The sequence below is a fragment of the Melospiza melodia genome, chromosome 1, assembly GCF_035770615.1.
Source record: "Melospiza melodia melodia isolate bMelMel2 chromosome 1, bMelMel2.pri, whole genome shotgun sequence".
Taxonomy (NCBI): Eukaryota; Metazoa; Chordata; class Aves; order Passeriformes; family Passerellidae; genus Melospiza; species Melospiza melodia.
This window is the reverse complement of record NC_086194.1, coordinates 37,054,126-37,072,618: the sequence shown is the minus strand read 5'-3', so window position 1 is coordinate 37,072,618 and position 18,493 is coordinate 37,054,126. Positions and strand designations below refer to the sequence as shown.

Sequence of the window (18,493 nt, the reverse complement as noted above, 5' to 3'; positions counted from 1 at the left end):
TATTGTTCTATTTTTTCCATTCTTTTTGTTCTTCTCTTGTCAAATTACTGCAAAGGCACAACTCATTTTTCTATGCAGTATGGTGTCCAATGATGCTGTGGTGGGAACATGGTATTTTTTTTACCTTTTAAATTTTAAAATGTATTTCATTGTGGCACCGTGGAGACAAATTCAGTATACAAATAAATTATGCTAGTTGTGGCAGGGAGGGAGAAAGAGAAATTAAGTGAAGGTATTTTTATGGCTATTTTATTTCTCTTGCTTAGAATACTGGAGTCTTTGTCTCTGAAAGACTTCAGTTAATCTACAGGAGACTACTCTCCTCCTCTGTCTGGTTTTCATGAAGAGATTAGCAGACTTGTTTCCCATCACTTTTTTTTCCCCCTACGGTAAGATTGTTTTCAGTGATGTGACTCCAATATAGGAAGTTTTGAAGTGGAAATAATCAAAATTATCTTCACTGGTTGCAAGCCATTCCAGTAATATGTCTATGAAGTTATCTTGTATGTACCTACTGTAAAAGCATGCGAGCTTTTGCACTGCTGGCTTATGGAGGCTGCAGATAACTTGGGATTTTTCTCCATTTTAATCTAATAGTGCTACTTTTTACTTGATTCTGATAGAAAGCAAATAATTTCTATTGAGGTGGAATATCTCATTTCTATTTGAACATTGTGTTTCACAAAAGAGTTTCTGTATATATGTATATATAAAGCAGGAAAAAGCTTTTAAAAGGAATACTTTACTATAGAAATTATCCTGGTACAGGAGACAAATCAATAATTACATTCTTCTAAAAAAATTTCTTTCAAACTATACTGAATTTTTATGTAATAACTTTAATGGACAAAAACCCCCATCTTTCTTAATAGCAGCTCTTCAAGTTAATACTTAAGATGACTAAAACTCCACACTACAGAACTCTGATTTGGGACAGTTTGTTTACTGGTTTGTATTTCTTTATTTGTAAAAGAATATACTTAAAGCCATGAGCTTCTTCCAGTTGCTAAAAGTGTGCTTATTACTGTTGCCTTCTCTATCTTCACCAGTGCTGCCATAGTTGGGTTGCAAGAATTTAAATAGCTTCTGCTTTTCTTTTTTCTTTAAAAATCAAATCATATTAAGCATAAAGCGCATTTATTTATTCTTAACTTTAGGAAAAACAGACTTTTACAGTAGTTGATCAAGAGCCCATCAGTCAGTCTAAGTCTTCCTGTTTTCCTCTGGGAGCTTGAGGGAAGATGAATTGATCTGACAGTGTCCTTTTGACATGAGCAAATTGATCAGAATACTTCCCGTTTTTGCCTTACCTCTAACTCCTTGTATGTCATTCCTATGGAAAGGGCACTGATTTAAGAGTGCCAGTGTTTTATTCAAGGTATTAAAGTTTTTGAATTGCCCTGCCATGGCGTGCTCCTGCAGCAGAGGTGAGAAGTAAGAGCAAGGCAGAGGTCAGGAGACAGCGTTTATTTAGGGGATCCATCAAAGTGCCAGCATAGGAAATCCTTCTGAGGGCAGAGAAGGGCTCTCTCCTGTTCTGTTCTTCCATGGGTATAGGTAATGCCATATGAAGTGCTTCATCATAAATGCAAACTAATGCAGTGACACCGTACCATAACTTATTAACACTGTTATGGATATAATTTATTAACCACAGAAAAATGACTCAAAGTGGAAACGAGAGTAGTTATCGTTTTCTGTCACTGTCATTAGCAATACTCTGTTTTGTGTAGGTATGGAAGGACTTGCTTTAAAGTAATTAAGCCGCTGTGCTCAATGCATAGCATCTCTGAAGCCCCGTTTTCACTTAGAGTTTACTGTATTTTCTGAAGCAATCTTGAATTTTGTCTATTTAAAAAATTGCTCATATTTGTTCAGAATACTGGCATTCTATATACTGAAAAGAACTAAAACCAAGCCAACTATTTTGTAGTGCAGACATACTTAATAACTTGAAAATACATGAACAAAACTTTGAGAACCAGTCCGTTTCAATTATAGAGTCTTGAAAACTTAACAATATTATTTGCTAGAGAGTTTGGTTTATTTTATTTTTTAGCCATTTATTTTCTTGTCCCACTAAAACCTTGAGGTGTAAAGGTATGAACTCTTCATGCCTTTCTTGATAAAATACCACTGTGACTCTTACTCTCATTGGGAGAGTTGAATACATGGTCCTTTTTGAAGCTGCTGTAATTCTCTCTCTGTGGCTGTGTGGCCACCCCTGAAGGTCAGTTTTATTGCTCAGTGTATGAGCCCACATCACAGGGAATCCCTGTCAACATGACTTGGAGCGCTTAGAACGGCCAGGAGCAAGCGCGTGCCTCTGAATTGCTGTGGAATTGCAAACGGCCGTTCAGACATTTAGCCTCAAATTTTTGGTATCGAGCAGTCAAGGTAAAAGGACATTTCAAATTTTGCACGGAAAACCCAAGCCTGTTCTGAATTATGCACTAAAGTGCATGTTTTCATGCTTTACATCAGGTTTGCAGATTTTATTGGTATAGACTGGCAGCATGTGCAGATGCCGACTGAAAGACTTTTTGCATTTGATACACACAGCTTGCTTCATTTCTGTTTCCTCTCCAGACCTCTTTTGATGGGGAAGGTAACTTGGAATTTAATCTAGGGCTCAATTTTGGGCCGTCTTGTGCATTCCATTAAATTGGTCTATCTCGCGAGTGGCCTAGATCTCATTTCCCTCCTGTTTTGGCTCGTCAGTCTCCAAAGGGTTGTAAAGAAATTGTTCTACCATCAATTCTTATTTCCAAACCCTTGCACAGAAGCTCTACTCTACTTTGGCCTTCTGGGAGCTGCTCTAAAGTGATCAGGCAGGCAGGCAGTTCTGTTGCATTTACTTACTTAATGTTTGTCCTTCAATGTCTTGCCTTAGTCTTAGCATTTTCATACATCACTTTCACTGTTTTGCTCTGTTTTATTTTTTAGTGCAGAACTTTATCCTTACTACCTCAGTTAATAACTGTGAGATATTATTGAATTATATATTTATTCTGTATTTATTCAGATATTAATAAGGGTTTTTTCCTCTTTTGCTCATATTGAATTACTACATCTTTCTCTGATTCTCTGTGTATTTATATACAAGTATGATATAGATAGTTCGATCAACTTTTATGAGGAAGAGGAGAGCAACGTGAGGTATTGGTCTAAGAAAAGGACAGGAAATCCTTTTGATAATTCTAGAACAAACTCACCGTGTGTTTTGAACATTTAGATGTATCCCTTATCTTCAGTTTCTGTAACCTTTTCCATGAAAAGATGATAATGAGTCACCTACCAAATGATGAGATTGTAGAGATTCATTAGTATCTGGGCACTGCTTTAAAAATATGGCAGTGATCAAATTACATTGACTTTTCTACTGGTATTATCTTGCCTGATTTTTTTTCTACAAAAAGATATTCTAAATGATTGTTGTTAGTATTCACAAACAGGCACTAACAAAGCCCTGCAAAAGCGCTTCTGAAGCAAGGTATTATTTTTCTTACCCCATAGTATCCTGAAATGTGAAGGTATTTGGTTGGGGATTTTTTCCCCCTCCCTTTTGCTCATCTTTTGAGACTGTTTGTATCTAGTCTGACTCTCAGGACAACCAGGAGTCAGTACATTATAGATGAGAAATTCCAGGCCTGATATAGAGTACAATCTCAAATCTCAATGGCTTTTTGTTTGATATTTTGTAGGGGACATGCGGTATTTAAAAAAAAATATATCCAGAGGCTGTGATACTTGGGGACATAGTAATTTACGGACTATTTAAAAATTTTTTGAAGATATTTGTGTGTTCCCCCCTTCCCCCGCCTGTAATATCATTTACATAATTTTGCTCTTGCTGATGAGGGAATAGCGTTATTTCAGTCAGAGGGATGTATGCTTGCATTGCATGAAACGTATGCATACAGAGTACAAGTGCTGGTACGATACCCAAGTCTGCATAGCTTTGCACTTGTGACAAATATAACTATCCTGACTGCATTTTTAACAAGCTTCCATGCTGTAGTGAATGATTCTCTTCACCTGACATGGGCATGGTATAGATCATATGCTTTCCTTTCTGTTCAGATACCCTGCCCTGAATTTGCATGCTGTTTTGTTCAGACTTTATATGATCTGGCAGAGACAACAGACAGAAAGCTTTCTTGGAACATCAGTGTTTCTCAGTTCACCTGATGTGAAGGCACTTGGCCATCATAGCAAATAGGCAGCTCAATAGAAATCCTCTCACATTTCCACCGCTGTTCTGATCTACCCTTCCAAAATCCTAACAAGAAAAGTTGTGTTTGCTAAAATTAAAATTTCTGTACCTATAGATAATCAAGGAATGAGCTATTAAGAGTTGCCAAAATATATACTTTTTATGAGCATTTTTTGATTCCTGCTTTACTAAACCAAAGGTGTTTTTTGCCCCCTCCTCTTTCAATTTTACCTGCCTAGACCTGAGATCAAGTCCTTGGATTTCTTTGTTGTTTGTAAGTCTCTTCTGTCTTCCTCCCTTCCCCCAATAATTAATAACCTGAATGAGGAATGCAGCTCTTTTTTCTGCTTTAGAAGTTACTGTACTTTAGATTTTAAAGATGCCATTAATTATTTTGGGGAAGTAAATCCTTGAGGGCCTGGGCTGAGCTTTTGGCAGGCAGGGCTTTTCAACACACCCCTCCAGTTGCTCAAGAGCATTCACTGTGATGTCTCTTCAAGCTGACATGGTATCTGGATTTTTAAAACATTTTCAATTAACTATTAAAATTTGTGCCTAGAATTTTTAGTCATCCAGATAGAAAGGGCACTGCAGAGCCTATTGCTGATGGGATGAGCAAGATGTATGTAATAGGTATTTGGGTAAAGCTGTGTGAGGACATTCAGAGGATATTCAACCTTTCAATCGCAATTGATCCTTTGATCATTGATTTATGTTCTTTAGGTGCACCTAAACACTCTCAGTATTAAAGCTACACCAGTCTATCTGCAACTGTTTTATCTGTGTAGCACCCTATTAAAGGTGAAAATATATAGGTTTTTTTTCTGTCTCTTTATTAGAACTAAGTATAACAAGGATGTAAAGTCACTTTAGAAAACAGTTACGAGGCCTGAAACTATTGTGAGAGGAGGGCGAAAATATGTTTTGTTCTTCAAACAAATGCAGTGTCTGACTTCAGTGGTGTCTATAAGATGTCAGCATGTCCCTTGGTATCTGTGCTGTAATGTGATCTTCTGCTTCTGGAAAGTGGAGGAGTCCAAGAGAGGAATGGTGCTAGTGTTGAGGGTTTTTGTTGTTGTTGTTTGATTTTTTAAATTTTGTTTTTACACTCCTAAAGTCAGGAGTTATAAGCACCTGTCCTCCACCAGGCTCTCTTGTTAAAAGTACAAAATTAATGCTTTTTTGGGACTCTGTGTCCCACTTTGAGTACCAACCATTTTTGATTGTATCTTGGCAATTTTGAGAACTGCGTCATGTGAATGATTATCTGCATCACATGGACTTCAAGTTTTAGAGAAGTTACAGGGTGAAAAAGGAACACAGATCATTTTCTTCTGATACATTTTTCTCCTAAAGCATGCATGCGTTGTAGAACTGAGCCCTACTTGACTTCTGTTTTCACTCAGTGTTCCTGAGAATGGTATATAGAATAACTTGCATTTTAAATATTTGTAGTGATGTTCTTCTTTTTGTAAATACACACATACACATAACTGTGGGGTTTTTTGGGTTTTTTTTTCTTCTGGGTACATTTAGTGGGTTAAGAGGCAGTCAAGTAATGCACTTCTTTAGAATTTTGTATTCATTGGCATTCGTTCATGTTTCTTGCATACCTCTTAACACAGTCACAGCCAAGTGCTAACCCTGATTCATTTCTTTTTTCCATAATTTTATTAAAGAGTTAACAAAGCACTTCTCCAGTGTTCTTTAAAACAAGATTGCAAATAAATATTTTTTTTTTCCTATTATTGGCAAATTTTTGGCTATGGAGTACTGCACAAGTATAAACAACATGAGAGATCCTTTAACATAACATGAGAGAGCCTTTAGTCGCTTTGCTCCCTAGCTTTGGAACTCATTGCCAATTGAAGTAAGGAAAGCTTGGCTGTTGGGACTTTTAAATCTAGACTTAAAAGTTATTTGTTCTGTTTAGCATTTTTAAAATGATTCTATTAGGAATTGTATGTGCTTCAGTTTTAATTTTAACTCATAATGATTGTAAAGCACCCTGGGATGCTTGCATGAAGGGCGCTACAGAAACCCAAGATTGTATTGTACTGTGTTGTAATGTATTGTATTATTACATGGTACTGGAGTTGGACCACGGACAATTCATATAGAAAGCATTTGAATACTTAGCTAAAGATAAGGGGTGGGGGGGATACTGTCTTTTCTTGCTTCTTTTCCCCCTTTTCTGTCAGTTATTTTATTAAACTAAATTAACATGGCAGTTATTCCCTAAGAAATGCCAGCATAATTTACTGCTGCAAAGGGGCTCAAAATGTAAACCAGATGATAAACTAAAAATAAAAAAGTCCACATTAAGATTTAATTGCACTTCCCTTTCTATATTACGTTCTTATGTAAAATACATTACAAAACAGTACATTCTTTATCACTTCCTTCACTTTTAACTGAATTTCATTAACAATAAAGAAATATATTGTCTCTATTTTCAGTAATGTCACTTGACAGTTAATCCCTTAACTTGATGTACATGTCTTTAAGATTTTTTTTTAATAAAGAACACGATAGCACTGACTGGAGCCAAGTATTGCACAATCATGTGATTTGCAAGTTTCCCAGCTCGCAGCTTTGCCAGTGCAGGTCAATTCACACCTGCCACACTTATGCCATTCTGGTCCTCATGTTGCTTTTCCTCGGTGATTGTCAGAGGTAGAGAGAGTTGTGCATGCGGCTCCTTCCTTCCCCCCTCCCTCCCCACTCCAAATGTGTGGTAAACCTTGTGCATTGGAAGTGTCTGCTCAGGAATTAAATGGAGTTTAATTTCTGTCCATTAGAAAGCTGCGATCCACATCGCCAATTAAGCCTTCTATTTAAAGGGCGAGGAGATACGTATGTCTACATCTTAATCACTGCTGTGACTGGTTTGCAGAGACCTTCTCTGACTGGTTCAGTTATTACTAGCAGTGGTGGGAGGCACAGGGATCAGCGTGGTTATAAAATCTACCCAAAAGCTGAGTAAATTCTGTAGGTGCTGTAGCGTCACTGTCAGCAGATTTGAAGCTGAGGTACATCTGTGTTAGGGGACGCAGGGGTGTAGGCATAAGGATGAGCCAGGGAAAATTTACTTGCATTGGTAATAATTTTTACCTGGCAGGAGCAAAAGCAAACAGGACCCACTTGTTGGGAGGCAGTGCTCAGAGACATGCAACTCTCACCTTGTCAGACCAGACTCATTGCATGCCTTCACTATAATCATAACTTAGAAGAAAAGAGATGAGTTTCTCAGACTGAGCAAAACTCTGAAAGCTTGCTTCCCCACCATCACCACTTTTTTTCTTTTTTTAATTAGTGATTAAGTTCTTCCTTTTTATATCCAAGAACCATGGTAGGAGAACCCTAAGGCAAGGGTGAGCTTTGTCTCACTTTGCTTGGACACTTCCTTAAGAGCAGCACAAATGGTATCAGATTCCACTGGTGCCTTGCAGCAGTGATCAGAGGACAGGTTTTTCAGGACAGTAGCAGCCTCAGATGTGGCTCACTTGAAGCCGTGCACTAAACTGCTCAAAAGGGGAAGTTCTGTTCCCCAGAGGTAGAAAAAGATGAAATGTTCTCCTCATATACACTTGTCTCACTTATTTTTATTTTGTTTTTTTAAGTACTAAGATTTCCTACACTGAGAACTGCTGTTCCTCTATAAGCTTGCACCAGAAGAGGGAAAAGTATGCCTGGCTGTGCCTCTGTTCCAAGGGATTTGATAATATACAGTAAATGTCAGGGAGAAGGATGGCTTTTGTGATGTTGAAAAACTGAGACACATGCAGAGGACATTGGTATCAATGGCCTTTCTAGAGCCAGAGAGAAGATTGCAGTCAGAAGTTAAGTTTACCTAGAGTGTTTGTATTTGAATCAGTATTTTGGGACTTCCTTAGAATTTTAAGGGTTGTGTGTGTATTTATCTATATATCACAATAAAATTCCACCAAGATATATGTGCCAGCTCGCACATCCCTGAGCTCCTAAATGTGTATTCCTTAATCTGCATTACTTGTAAGGAGGGTCTTTGTGTGCTAAGTCTAATTCCGCTAATTGTTTTTTTTATTTTTAATTTATATATTTTAATGTTAATGCAATGACTACTCAAGAAAAATTTAGTAAATAGAACCCTAAAGTGCACATACATATTCCTCATGGAAAGCTAGCTGGAACATTTCTCTTTTGAGAAACCTTCATTGAATCTTGGATCTTTTTATGAATTCTTCAGAGCGTTTACACTTTTCACAAACTCTTGCTAGTGAAAGATAGCAACACAGAGGCAAAACTAATACCTCGGCTAACACAGCTGCTTACAATGTCACCTTTACAATTTTACGTAGCAAAAGTTAAGAATCCATAGCAAATTTCATTCTATAAATTACTTTTCTCCTGACAAATTAAAAACAAATTTTTTTGTTTTTCTCAGTACAGAAAGAAGTGTGTTTGCATGCTTTTAGCAGCACATTCCTCATAGAATTTGGATCTATATGATTAAGAACAATCAGATGTACATGTAGTTCATAAAGAGGCATGTGACATGAAACACTAAAATTGAGACAACCATTTAAACAAAGGATAGATAAGGGTTACGTTTGGCACTAGAGGGGTATTTAAGCAAGCAATCAGAGGCATGGGAAATGCTCTCAGTAGGAGCAGAAATGAATGAAGTTCAAAAAGCTAGTCATAGATTTAAAAAAAAAGAAAGAAAAAAGATACATGAAAGGTACATTTAGAGGTTACAGAAAGAGATTACAATGGATATGATGAAAGATCCAGCACAAGAAGTCTTCAGATAAATACTTGATGATTTCTCTAGCTTAGCCACTGGTAACTTGGCTGAATTTGGAAATTGCTGGATGAAGTTTTAGAGTCTCATTTTATGTAGATCCCAAAATGGATGCTCAAAATGGCCTCTTAATTTTAAAAATCTGCAGAAATTTATGTAGAAAATGGAAAAGAGATTAAAGGAAGGGCTTATCCTTAACACCAAAAGAAATTCAACAAGACAACTGTTAGTGCTACTGAGTCTGATGACTTCTTGTCTGGACATTGTGCCTTAGGGCTCAACTTCATGCCAGACATCTGATGCTTTGCTTAGCAGAACAGTGGAATCTGAGAAGAGACTTGCTGAAAATCATGTCCTATTTCCCAGAAAGGAAATCTTCCTTAACATGGTGGGTAATATTAGGCAAAAACTAAAATGAAAACTTCCATTGTGGCTGGGTGAAGATAATGCAATTATCAACATCTCTATCAGGAGTATGTATATACTGTAGGTTTGTAGAAAATTTTAGTGTACACAAAACTGACTTTAATGCATTAATAGGTCTAAAATGTCTTATATCACACAAAGCATTTGCATTAGGTTAGTATTTGAAAGCATGTTCATTAGGACAGCATCCCAGATAGGAAACAAGGCAGAAGCGCTCTGACCTGGCTGGAACAGAGTGGTTGGAAAGAAAAGCAATCCACCAGAGAGGAATGCTGAAGGTGTCTCGTATTTTCACCAAACCGGTCTGTGAGATCTCTAAGACCCACCTACCTCTTTATTCTCATACAAGAAATTCTGGTTTGTGTTTTAGATTATTCAGATTGTCCTCTTGGTTTCTAGTTTCCCCTAGTATCCATTCATTGCATCCCAAGAAGAGGTGACTGCAGGTGCCCAGGCTTCATGTGGTACATAGCCTAGTGTAGGAACAGCAGCCTTCTGGAGAGAGGCTGAGGCTGTCACCACACAGAACTGGTAAGGAGGGATGTATCTTACCGTGGTTTCCTGGACTTAAAGTCCAGCCCGGGTTGGAGCATGGCTTCTGAGTTTGTCTTCATCCAGCAGAAATTCTGTCTGTACCCCAAGATAGTGTTGTGGTGGGTACCAGTGGGGAGAGCTCCTGAAAACATGCATCCCCAGCTCAAGCTGAAAGAGAAGTATAAAGCAATCTCTTAATTTCATAACAGCTCTTTTAAATCATTCCTGGCTGAAATGGATAGCACGTTTCTTACTCATGGAACTCTCAAATTTCAGAGCTTTGCTGGCAAAGGCACTTGCATAATCAAAATCTTAGGGTGTAATAACTCACCCCTCAATTTCATTTTCATTCTGTGAAGTAAATCAAGAATTAACTTATTAAATACTGGTTATTTTGCATTCTGTATTTTATCCAAGTTGTTTTTAGGAAGGGTTTAGCCAGGACTTTTACTACTAAGTATCTGCCATTTATAAATCGTGTGCAGTAAAATCGGGATTCTTAAAAAGATTTGTGTTGGACATCTGACAATGAAGACAAAAATGCGTTATGTCTCCTTAGATTTTATAGGTTGAGGTTGTGACTTCATTTTCTTTCTTTTTTTTTTTTTTTTTTTTAGTCTAAGGCACTGTGCCATGAAGCTTGTAACGCAGTTATGAAGTTCTTCAAATCTGAATTAACATTTCCCACCTACCTATCTTTCTCTCTTTTAAGCTTTTAACCTTTGTAGATATAAGAGTAGTATCTTGGGAAGCAGCTTTTTATTTGAGCTTTATTTATATCCATCAGTGGGAGATGCTCAGAAAACATTGGGAGAATGCTGCTCTGTCATGCAGCAACTGGGAATTTACATTACAGAATGGTAAAAATAGTGCAAGGATCAGTTCCTTCAGATGCTGAATCCTCATTTCTGATTTTCAAAATCTTCCCATGTGTGGGTATATTTCTATCCATATATAAATATATGTGTATATATGTATATATAATTTGGGTTCTTTTAGTTTTATATCTTCCCTCATTACAGCAATGTAGCTCTATGTTTACATTAATGCATACATTTAAAATACTTAAAGACAACATAAGACAGAAAAGGAGGAGGAGATAATTTCAGTTTTTCAAGGATAGGAGAAAGGAGGAAAGGCATACTAATGTATTGGAAGAAAAGCTGATGCCATCACTATAAATCTGCCTTTTATTCAATTTTAACTTATATGGCTAACATTTGCCATGCAGATCCTTATTCTCCTGACCCTGGCAACAGTATGGAGGTCAGATAGCCATCCAAGTGCAATGCCAAAGGCACAAACAAAAGATTTTTTCTTCTCTGTCCATCTGTGGGTTTTTCTCTGATCCTACATGTTTATAGGGCACATGACAAGTTCCATTGCATTATTTGCTATAGTTCAATATAATGGACCGAGGAATTTAACATAATTCTTTGTACGCAGTTAAACTGTCCATGTCAGGACTTCTTGCCCAAAAAACAGCTAGTGGCTGGATATATTTGGTCTGCTTTTATTCAGAATGGCAGATGATATTTCTCTGCCATACCAGAACACTAGGAACGACATTTTGCCCTGGTTGGGTCTTTGCAGTACGTGGGCTGGCATAGGCTTAGGCAGGCTAAAATCTTTTGATTTGGGGATAATCTCGTGCTATCTGGTTGGGGCTTGAATGTTCCCTTCTCATTTGAAAAAAGGTTAACGTGGAGCCTCCTGAGAAATAAGCACTCGTAAGAGTTCAGCTTCTGTTAGAACTGATGCTTGCTATTTCCACGCAAACAAAAGCCACTGATAGTGGCTAGAATAGAGGAAACAAAGTTCCTCTGTCCTTTATGAAAAGATCCAAGATCCCCCCCTCCATCTGTCCCCAAATCTTTAAGTTCTGTTCTGCAACTTTATCACTATTCAAGCTAAGTCTAGGGACAAAAGCTCATAGCTTTTCTCTTTTACTTTTTTTTTTAAAAAAAAGCATGTTAAGTTTACAGCATTGGAACATGCCTCCCTGCTGGTGTCTAGGGATGTAAAGCAGAGGATTTATGGGAGGCAAAATAGAATAAAGTCTTAAAAGTTTGGCTTTAAAAAATGGAGCCAGTGGTTTGACAGATTGTTCAGTAAATGTTCATTTTATTGAGAATTATAAAAAAGGTGCTTAACGCCTCTGTACCATTAATATAATACATTAAAAGGGTACTGTCAAGATTAGTGTTTCAGCTCTGAAAATTGACTGTAGGGTTTATGGGCAGCACTGTTCATACTCTGCTTGTAAGATGAGGTATCTTCTACTTACCACTTTACAAAACCATTATGTTGTTACAAGGCTTTATACTGAAAAACTTGATAAATAGTAAAACGTAAATATAATCTCATTTGAGAAGTGAGAGGATAGTTGCTGCCTGTCTTATAGCCAGATTTAGCAGATGCGGGTTTGAAAAACAGTTGTGAAAATAGCCAGTGTCAAACTAGTGCAAAATTAAACTTGTGGGGTGTTCTGTTTTCAGTGTCTGTCATTGTTGAAATACTCCATTTCAAAAGCATGCATTCCTTTCTACAGAAAAAAAAAAATCAGATTCCTTAGTTGAAATTAATTAGCATTCAGAAACCAGATAGCATGTTTTTGGGTATTCATGAGATCTCTGTTTGAAAAAATGTTTTTAACTTGTAGAAATGTGTTGCAACACACAGATGGGAAGAAAAAGAAAAAAAAAAATCTCTTTAGCAAGCACTGTGTGTAAAAGGAATATTACATTTTGCACGCTCCTGATTACCCTGTGTAAACAGTTTTTGACATCTGTCTTTATAGTTTTCGAGGAGAGGAAGACTTTGTTAAAAGAACCATTTTTATACAGCAGTCACCATTTCAGTCTTGCTTTACCTGTATTATGAAAGCAGATGGTCTGCATGTCTTTTGAATATTTATAACTATCAAAAACAATCTCTTGCTATTCACCCTTAGGCTTATGAGATGTCAGGACTGTTCTGGTTGAAAAAAAATCATCTTGGGTGTTTACAGAAAGGGGATTACATTAAGCTGAAATGACTATACATTTTCCAGTTTAATATTTGTCCATCAGCTGTTTAATCGTATTTAGATAATTGTGTAAATAAGTTGTTGCAGCCCTTGCCCCTTCCACTGAGCAGGCTTGAAGCTTTAAACACCAATGAATGAGTTGCTAAAAAGCTCAGATTTTTTTTTCCTAGTTAAACAACCTGGAAGGCCTAAATAAGTTTTGGTTACAGTGCTTCTTTTGAGAAAAATGTTTAAATTGCAAAGGGATCCCTGATATCTAATTCAGCCGAGTTGTTCTAGGAAGCTGCTGTGTCTGTTACTCTCTCCTAAGTCTGTTAGCATGTATTTGCTCTGTGTAAATACTGCAGCCCAAGTACCCCTTCATGAGGCATGAAAACAACCTTATTCTGCCCATATAAAAATAATTTTAAGGTTATTTAGTGGAAGTTTTGGGACTGTGGGGGTTAAAAGCTTTTTTGACTGGAAGCTGAGCAATCACTGATAACAGATTTTGCTGTGGTTGGTTGATTTGGCAGAAAAGCATGAACAGTTTTGGTTTAGATGATTGAATTAACCTGATTAACATTGTTTTTGTTGTTTTGCAAAAAGGACAACAGTATACTTTTAGTGACGATCGAGCAACACTTCACCTGGTTGAAGAGCAGTGTTAGAGGCAATGACTCAGAAATGCCTCCCTTGAAGCACCTGCAGCAGTGGCTGCAGCAATGAGCCGGCATGAAAGGCTCAGGTCCTTCCCGTATCTTGCCGGATGCACCTTGCGTTAGATTCTGGCACAAAACAAAAGGTGTCTGATGCTACCATTTTATTGGGTTTCGTTTGATGGGCATATGAAACGATTCCTGCTTGAGATTTATGATATTTCCCCAGGGAGTTCCCCAACTTCTTTGAGAAAAAGATGGTGTCTGGTATTTAATCTCTGGTATTTAATCTTCCAGAGAAAATGGGATTTGGTTCAATCTACGCTGGGTGAACCTCAGCTGAACCTCAGAACAAATTCTACCCCTACCTTCACACAGTTGTTGGATGCCTAATTATAATTAACTTATTTGGCTAAAAAAAGAGCACTTGGGCTGCAGCAGATGGTATCATTCCAGAATAGTGGGATTTCTGTGAAGGTGGCACCATTTCAGATGAGATCTCCCGATTCTCAGAACATGACTGCAAGTGATGTGGTTGGGGGGAGGGAGATATGGGAGAGGGAAAAGAGGGAAATTTGAGATCTTGAAGCATCACAACTTACTTTTGTGGATAAACTACAAGGAGATAAGATTGCGTGTGCGTGACCAGTTTTTGCATTCTCTCAATTTTCTTTGTAACATATGAAAAAGAAATCTGATTATGAATGATGCATGTGATGCATTTGAATATTCGTATGATATATTTATACTCGTCATCCTTGTATGGGGAGGGCATCTGCCTCTGTGCCTCACAGATAAGGAGGATGTGTGCAGTAGTACCAGGATATGATGTGCTTCAAATACAATAATTTTGATTTTGATTATTGATAATTCGAGACATGGGGAACTCCTCGTTGGTAATGACCCACGTAATATGAAAAGCATCAATATGCCTTCAGTCTAGATAGTGAATCTCTGAAGACCACTAGCTCATGGGGTTAATCTTAAGTTTTAGGCCATAAGCATACCAGAGAGTTATATATGTAGATTGGTATTAAAATGTACAAGAATTCTATAGCAACAGGAAATTTCTATAGCCAAGTGCATCTCTCTGCACTGATGTGACTGCACGTTTAATGACAATAAATAAAGAATAGAAACAATGAAATTCAGTGTTGTCAAGATATTTTCTGAGTTAACAAGGTAATAATATTTTATCTGGCTTGTAAAATTTTGCCTTCAGTGAATTAGTAAATAAATCATTGATTCCTCCTGATGAGGATTCTTACCGTAGGTAATATCACTTGAATGTTTGCATGAAGTGTTCTCAAAGAAAATGCAGGATAATTTTCATTTTTAAATGTGTTTATAATGTCTGTCTTTTTTTTTTTTTTTTTAATCCACTTTGAAGAGCAGGAGTGCCATCACAGTGTTAGCCATCAAAACTTGAAATTCACATTGTGTCAGAGAAACTAAAACTCCCAGCAGTGTTCGTTAAACAGACCAGTCCCCTATTTGGTTGTAAAGTAACTGCATTAAATTTATTCCTGAAGAAGCAGGGGATGTGTTGCAAACTGCCATATCATTTGTGTATTGTTTTTGTAAAATTACATGGGAGGGAGCACTAGAAAATCTTAGACAAACATCTTCAATAATAGGTAATTTACTAAAATTAATATACGTGTTTTCATACTTTAAGTTAGTTGGGCAGGAGAACAAATCTGAAAGGGGCAAAGTAAAATAAGAGAAACCCACCTTGAAGTGTAAATGACATCTGCAAAATACACATGAGCTGGTGTGGGATGATAGCCTCTGACAGGTGCAGTTCCCCATTTTGCACATAGAGATCTGCAGTTTCTGCAGTAGTCTGCGCAGTCATATAATTTGCCAGCTCAGATACACAGGACTTTTAGAATCACACCTTATATATCATGTGATCATGTTTAAGATGGGTCAATCTATAAAGGAGCTTAAAAGATAATTTTTAACATATTAAACCTTAAGTACACTGCTCTTATACTGGAAACTGCAATTGGGATCAGCTGAGCTTGGTTCTGGTCCTTCAGGCTAGATTATTAAAATTTCACTCTTCTTTTATACCATTGACAAGAGACTTCTAGCTAGTTTCAGAAACAACAGATTAATATCAAGAAATGGCAAGAATTTTGGTGATTCGGAGAAACATTAAAATATGTGCCTGGTGAGTAGGGGATATCCACATTTGGCATAAATAATGCTGCCTCACTCTCGGAGTTCTGAGCCTCCACGAACAGCTTGCTACTGAGCAGTGCCTTAGAAAATGGTTATAATGAACTTCACTGAGATCAGTAAGGAAGGTACTTTTAGTCAGAAATTGAATTAGGCTTTTAAATGAAGAACTTAAAATTTTTTGCATTTCTACTCCAGGCTCTTCCTTCCAGTGGCTATTGTAGTTGGTGTAACAAAGGGTTGATGCTCTAAATGATTCTTCAGACTGCACAAATATGTCTAAATGTTACATGCTAAGTAGTGAAAAAATGTAATAATCAAAGCTTTGTCTTCTTGACTGTCATTGCTGTTTTGATACGCTGGACAATTCTTGTAGTTAAGCCAAAAGTAACTACTTTCCACACAGAAATTGAAAGGGTGGCAAAGTTCAGTCTGTTGAAAGTATATTTGCTAATTTTGTTGTTCATGCATCATATACTGAGTATAATTTTCAAGTTGGAACATTATCTCATTTTGCAAGGCTTAGTCTTAACTGATTTGTAAAAGAATGTACTGGAACTGAAAGTTTTATGCATTGTAAATTCCACTATTTTAAAATTGGTCAAAACTGAGCAGAAGGTAAATTTCTCACTGTAGCTATCTGATATCTCGAGAACCTTTGAGAAAAAAATCATCTTGATCTTCCTTTGGTCTATTTTACAGCTAATACTCAGTTACAGAATTAGACATGACAATAAGCTTTTCATAAGCCTGTTTTTGCAAATCCCTTAAAATACCCTGTTTTAGGAAAAACAAGGGTTCATCTTGGGTTGTTAGATACATATTTTATTCTACTATAAATCCCATATTTTATCATATTCATAGGTCATTCAGATAAAGTTTTATCCTGTGATTTTTTTGGTGTCGACTCTGTGATAAGTGGCACAGAGGAACTGGACATGGGTAACTTGGGTCACTGCTTGCATTTGTAAAGGCGATGTAGGAATTGTATGTCTGTGTGGGTGTGTGAAGGGTCAATCGAATTTAAAAGCAGAAATAGGATGAATACAATTCACTTTCAAGATTAGCATCTTGTGTCTAGAGCCCATCCAATTGCATGATGTTTCTTGGTCGATAACTTTGTTCTTCCCTTAGTACATCTGCTATTTTTGCTCCCATTTACAATATACCTTGGTTAGTTTTTATGCTCAATTAATGAGTTTTTTAAAAGGCTTCGGATGATAGGATTTTAAATGCAACATGGTTCTCAAACTTTAAAAATATATTGGCTCAACAATTGAAATAATTTGTGCTTTGACTTGTACTGCTCTGTATTACAGATTTTTTTTTCTTCTCCCCTTTTCACACAGAGTATGATTTCTTCCATTGTGAACAGCACTTACTATGCAAATGTCTCAGCAGCAAAATGTCAGGAATTTGGAAGGTGGTATAAACATTTCAAGAAGGCAAAAGATATGATGGGTAAGCAAAAAAAAAAATTGCCTTGATGGTGGTTACATACCATTATGTGTCACATTGAGGTCTGTCACAGTCAAATAAGAAGCCAGTTCCCTTCATGATAAGTTTAGGATGCTTTTGATGAGTAGATGTAGAAAGTACATATATAGTGAAAGAATTCATTTAAATAAATATTTGCTATTGAAACAGCCAAGCTGACTTGGGTTGCCAGAGATGTAAAGCTGTCATTCTGTAAATCTAGAGATCTTCTACCACCCAGAATAATTGTTTAGAAAACCTGTTCCTGGAACTGTGACGAACTGATTTTTTAATGTATGTATTTTTTTTTTTTTCGTGCTGGCTAATGTATATTTAAAGAAACAGGCTTCTACAGTTATCACTACCTTCCAGCAAGAATGCTGTAATTTTATAAATTCATATCTTTCTCTAACCTTGGGACCCTAATTTCAATTACTTTTAACAAATAGTGGTTGTGACAATTGTTTGCTTGTTGCAAGCACAAGTGAATTATTGGAAAAAAAAAATCTGTCAATTCTGTGATACCTTTTATTTTTCTTAAACCTGTTCACATAATTCTGAACAATATGTCAGAAAATTTCTACATAGATTTCAACAGAATGGAGAAATAGGACCTCAATTTGGATTGAGTTTTGAGCTTGACTTAGCTTTCAGTATTTGAGGCAAAATCATTCATCTACCCAAACGGGTTCCTTGCCTTTTATAGCTTAAGGCTGTAATGAAGACAATGCATCACTTTTGTGATAATTGCTTGAATTACTGTTCCAAGTGAATGGCCCACTTGGGTTGATCTCTACTTTCCCTGAGTGAAAAAAGGCAGTTTCTTTCCTTAATCTGCTTTGTACCTCCTGTGCAACATGGAACCCTTCTTCTGAGACCACCAAATTTAGTGGGAAGACTTCACTTGGTTTCAGGTGGTCCATGTGTGTGGCAGCAGAGGGGCCATATGGGCAGAATGATCTTTCCACAGCAGCCTCTCCCACGTCCTTTGCAGCAGTGCTCGTATATGGGGCAACCCCTGCAAAGTTTTATTTATACGCTCTGCCAAGACAGATTCATCTTCCATTCACTTGGAGTCAGTGAAGCCGGCGAATAGAAAATGTGTGTTTGTGTATTCTTGTGTAAAATGATACTGGCAGAAGAGGCAGCAGCATTGCCCCCAAAGCCAGCTGTGTGAGGGATAGCAGATCCGCTGCTTGGAT

The 18,493-nt window shown here is 37.1% G+C and overlaps 1 protein-coding gene across 7 annotated transcripts in view; it reads left to right on the top strand.

The window, feature by feature from the left end:
- The window catches only part of SATB1 (SATB homeobox 1), a 91,806-nt gene that overhangs the window by 28,296 nt on the left and 45,017 nt on the right, over positions 1-18,493 (top strand). For all 7 annotated transcript variants that reach the window (XM_063154210.1, XM_063154238.1, XM_063154228.1 and 4 more), the window contains one exon: positions 17,165-17,276. In XM_063154210.1, the coding sequence (XP_063010280.1) occupies positions 17,165-17,276 (112 nt within the window). The remainder of the gene's footprint in view (positions 1-17,164; positions 17,277-18,493) is intronic.